The sequence below is a fragment of the Sinocyclocheilus anshuiensis genome, unplaced genomic scaffold (genome assembly GCF_001515605.1).
Source record: "Sinocyclocheilus anshuiensis isolate Anshui unplaced genomic scaffold, SAMN03320099.WGS_v1.1 scaffold1312, whole genome shotgun sequence".
In the NCBI taxonomy this organism is placed as follows: domain Eukaryota; kingdom Metazoa; phylum Chordata; class Actinopteri; order Cypriniformes; family Cyprinidae; genus Sinocyclocheilus; species Sinocyclocheilus anshuiensis.
In genome coordinates, this window is record NW_015544237.1 from 503,950 (window position 1) to 508,944 (window position 4,995).

The 4,995-nt window shown below is 35.5% G+C and overlaps 2 protein-coding genes and 1 long non-coding RNA gene across 3 annotated transcripts in view; 1 reads left to right on the top strand and 2 right to left on the bottom strand.

Moving 5' to 3' along the window:
• Positions 1–918, bottom strand: part of LOC107697601 (solute carrier family 12 member 2-like) — a 23,181-nt gene extending 22,263 nt beyond the window's left edge. The window contains exon 1 of the mRNA XM_016498398.1: positions 247–918. Within this exon, the coding sequence (XP_016353884.1) occupies positions 247–663 (417 nt within the window). The 5' untranslated portion in view covers positions 664–918. The remainder of the gene's footprint in view (positions 1–246) is intronic.
• nudt12 (nudix (nucleoside diphosphate linked moiety X)-type motif 12) overlaps positions 1–4,995 on the top strand; it is a 22,384-nt gene that overhangs the window by 2,643 nt on the left and 14,746 nt on the right. The window lies entirely within an intron of this gene.
• The window catches only part of LOC107697603 (uncharacterized), a 4,130-nt gene continuing 3,442 nt past the window's right edge, over positions 4,308–4,995 (bottom strand). The window contains exons 2-3 of the long non-coding RNA XR_001635220.1: positions 4,591–4,669; positions 4,308–4,383 (exon numbers count right to left, since the gene is read on the bottom strand). This is a non-coding gene — a long non-coding RNA (uncharacterized LOC107697603). The remainder of the gene's footprint in view (positions 4,384–4,590; positions 4,670–4,995) is intronic.

Genomic DNA, 4,995 nt, shown 5'->3' on the forward strand with positions numbered 1-4,995 from the left:
AGATATAACTCCCTTTGCAATCGTTAACATTTTCATAAGTAACTGTAATTTAATTACACATTTTTTTCTCAGTAACTGTAACAGATTGCAATTATATTTATTTTGTAATTACATTACCTAATTTAGTCACATGTAACTAGTTACTCCCCAACACTGCAAAAAAGCAACAGCCACGCAGTTTAAAAGTAAATCAGTCCTGCAATAATGAGTGTCAGAGGAGAGATGATGATGAAGTGCAGCACAAACCTTGTCGAGTTCATCGTGGAGTTCCGACAGCGACGGGCGCAGGAGCTTCTCCCCGAGCGGAGCTGCGGTCTGCCGGTAGAAGTCGATGTTGGGCACCGCGTCGATGGTGTTGTGCCCGAAGGTGCGCAGGTAATACGTGCTGGAGTGCGTGTCAGAGAAATGACTGGAAGAGTGCAGGCTCGCCTCGCTCCTCACCGTTTCTCCGTTCACACCGGCGTCAGGCGCGGCATCAGACGGGTTCAAGAAGTTCACCGCGCGGACCCGGCTCTTGGACTCCTCGCCGGCGGAGGACCGCGATCCCGGCGGAGTTTTAGGAGCATCCGCCACCGGATCCACCTGGAAGCGACTCTGAGAGGACCCCAGCGACCGGAGCGCGGGTTTCTGCGCGGATGGAGGAGATGAGGGCTGATCTGACATGATGGAGGTGATGGAGAATCACGCGTCCATCAGCTCCTATAGAGACTCGGAGATCAGCGCCGGTTATAATCGGTCAGACGTAACGACACTCGTGACTCTCCGGCGCTGATTGATTGACAGACTGCAGAGCTCCAACCGCCGGCTGGCTTTTGTGCACGCTTAACAAACCCCGATTCCGAGCTGAAAGAGTGTTTAGGATCAGGGTCGAATAAAATCAGTTGATTTCTGATGTTTTCATTGATGTTTTCGCGTGCGTCACCGCGCGTCTCCAGCGGCGCGTAATTGCGCGCAGAGACACAGACGCGTTTGTTTTCATAACGCTCCGGTAACATTAGTTAACGCATTAACTAACATGAGCTGCAAGTGAGCAATAACATTTGATAATATCTGTACAGTTGTTCCTGTTCGTTCACAGTGCATTTACTAAGGTTAAACATTTTTGTATAATATATATGAAGAGTTTATTTGCAAAAACAGATCTCCGGTTTTTTTATTTGTTATTTTTTTAATGTTTTTAAATTATGTTATCATGTTTTTATTGTATTTTTAGTTATTTTTTTAACCCCTAATCAAAATAACCCAACTGCAGTTTGATTGAGATTGCACAATGAAAAAAACATGATTTTTGAAAATTGTTAAAAACGGAGTTATCTGTTTTTGCAAATGAATTCTTCATAATATATATTTTAAATGTAGCCTATTAATAAATGTTGAAATTAACTTTAAGACTAGTAAATGCTGTAGAATTATTCTTCAGCATTAATTAAAGTTAACTAGTGTTAATAAATGAAACATTTATTATATCTCATGGGTCTAATTTATTATTGTACCTGTAGCCTAATTATCATTAACTAACATGAACTAACAGTGAACGACATATTTTACATAACATTTAATAATACTTATACAATTGTTCAGGTTAGTTTACAGCACATTAACCAATGTTAACAAAAACTTTTTTTTTTATGTAAAAAAACATAGCTGTTAGTAAATGTTGAAATTAATATGAACTAATAAATGCTGTAGAATTATTCTTCAGCATTAATACATGTTAACTAATATAGTGTTAATAAATGAAACACTTCTTTTTGCTCTTTTGTATGTCTAATTTATTATTTTAGTTTATTTTTTTTTTTTTAAATATAAATAAAATATTTTTTTATTTTATTATCTAATTTACTTATTTTATTGTATGAGCATTTCTGTTTAGATTTATTCTAATAAAACATTTTATTAATACAATATTATTTTACTGTAATAATTTTACGGAATTTTTTTTTACAGTGTATTTCTAACGTAACTTAGTTTTATGAGCTAATATTAATCAAAGGAATAATTGTTCTATTGAAATTGTTTATTTAAAAAAAAGTGATTAGAAAGAAAGAAGGTGACCAGTTGCAGCAGCTGATAATTTGTTCTTTCCCTTAAACATTTAAACCTAAAATCTTGATTTTGGATAGGTAGGTAAGTAAGTAAGTAAGTAAATATTTAAATAAAGTACTATAGTCAACTATATTAATGTTTAAGAGCTCAGAACCTCAAACCCCGCTCATGCCGCACTCGTCCTCATTCCAGTTCAGAGAGAAACAATGGTTTTCTGTGGAGAGGAGTGATGACCTTCAGTCACATTAGCATATAACACAACACGCTCTTTCACAATCTCACTCTTCACAATGCCGAGCTGAAAGAGATCCTCCTCAAAAGAACATTGTGTTCCAGAGCGCACAGGATCAGGAAAAGTGCTTTGTCTTTTCTCATATGATCATCATGCTCTGTTTTTCTTCATATTAGTTCCACATGCCTCCGGTTTCATCCAGACAAATAAAAGCAGCAGGGTTTGTGTTTCTTTCTGAACGTCTGCAGGTTGTGTGTCATTAAATCACAATCATCGTCCGGTTCGGCCCACAACGACAAGCATCTCAAAACTTTCCTGAGCCGTTATGATGGTGCTGACAAAACACTGATGACATGAAAACGTTCAGTCTATAACTTTATTCACTCATAATGACAATACACAGTTTTTCATTCATATCTAATGAGATATGAATACTGTACAGTCACTGTACAGTCTGTTCATGGGTCAAAGACGAAAAAGGGTTTAAGCGTAAAAACAATAAGTGTAAAACTGATTTAAATTGTTGTTTTTCCCCAAAATTTTTTAAAAGTTTTCTGTTTAATTTAATTGCAATTTTGTTTTTGTTTTTCTGAGCAAAAAATAAATATCATACATTTCCCCCTGATTTACAGAAGACAGCCACTAAAATATCATTCAGTGTAACAATATTGTCAGGCATATTTACAACAAAAATCTATTTATGACATATTAAAAGACTAATTACTTTCACCCCAAATACTAATTAGTTGTAATTTTACATTTTTAAAACGTGCCACTATCCTAGGTTTTGCCCATTTGTTCAGTAAGAATTTAAAACACAATCAAATTTAATACACTCCCTTATTATTTTATATATTTTAATATGTACACGTCAGAATAAGCATGTTGTTTGAATTTTTACATAAATATTGTGTTACACTGAATGACAATGGAACATTATTTCATCCCAATTTTGACATTTTATTCTTCAAAAACTTGTTTGAAACCTTAAAAGTAGACACATTACTTACATATAATCACTTTTGTCAATTTCTTTTGATGCGGACATCTTAACATCTTTGACACTCATACAAAGACAAATATCAAGCTAATTTCATTTTATACATTTATTTAAACAGTTCACTGGCTCAGGTTATATTTGACTTCTAATGCTTGTATAAAACCGCAAATGAGAACTAGTTCTACTTACTATGGTGATTTTTTCACAGTACTTGAATGTGTCACTAAAAACACACTGCATCAGTGTCTCAGCAATGGATGCTCTGCAGTGAATGGGTGCCGTCAGCATGAGAGTCTTATAAAAACATCACAATAATCCACAAGTAATCCACAGCACTCCAGTCCATCAGTTAACATCTGGAGAAGACAAAAGCTGAAACAAATCCAGCATTAAGACGTTTTTAACTAAAATACCATAGAGTCTATAATCCATAATAACGCTTCCTCCAGTGAAAAAGTGTTCTGGTGTGAATCAGGAGAGAAATCTGCACAGATCAAGCAGCGTTTAAACAGCTCTAAACAAATATGTGGCTGGATTTTGATGTGAGAGACAACAGGAGATGCACTTTTTCACTGAAGGAAGAGTTATTATGGATTATGGACTCTATGGTATTTTAGTTAAAAACGTCTTAATGCTGGATTTGTTTCAGCTTTTGTCTTCTCCAGATGTTAACTGATGGACTGGAGTGCTGTGCATTATTGTGATGTTTTTATCAGCTGTTTGGACTCTCATTCTGACGGCACCCATTCACTTGCAGAGAGACACTGATGTAATGCTGCATTTCTACAAACCTGATGAAGAGACAAACTCATCCTAATCTGGGATGATCCTGAGGGTGAGCACGTTTTCATTTTTGGGTGAACTAATCTTTTAAATCAATCTGTTTTCTAGGAGTTCACCACTTTTTTGTGTGCTGGATTTCATCCCACGTCCTTCTACAAATGGATCGGTTACATTGAATGTTTGATTAAGAAAACCAATCCTTCCATCCTGAGACGTTCAGATGTGTTCACACAGACAAACCTTTTCCAGCTTCAGAAGACTTGCAGAAAGAACCGAGCAGATCTCAGCTGCATCTCCAGCAAACAGGCTTTGATATTCATCTCTCGAATCATAACCACACATACCATATGTTTAGCCATATGATGTCTAATATACATAGATGACAACAGAAACAGATTATATGAAGAATACAACAGTAGAATTATATATATAAAAAAGATTTGATGATCTACTGAAATCTGGTGCATTTTGATTTTATGACATTCTGCTTTACCAAATAACTCAAATAATACAATTTAATTAATTTAACCTTTTATGGGGAAACTCCATTGTCAGACGTTCCTCAAGAGACACGATCTTAAAGGCCATGTAACAGCAGGACACAAACCCTGAGAGACCAAGAGCACATCATATACACTGCCGGACAAAGGTTTGGATTAAAAGTCTCTCCTGCTCAGCAAAGCTGCATTTATTTTGTTTTTTTAAAGAAGTTTTTTTTAAAGATTAAAAAAAAAAAAATGAATAGAGTGCAAGTCTAAAAGGGGCAGTTTTTTAAAGAATAGAATTAGAATACAATTATTTATATTAATGAATATATTAATTTAGTTTATAAAGCGGAGAGTTCCGGTGCTTGATTCTGATTGGCTGAGCCGCGTTTGAAGCAGTTGTAAATTACTCTACAAACATACACATTTGTTTACGTCTGTGTGTTTGA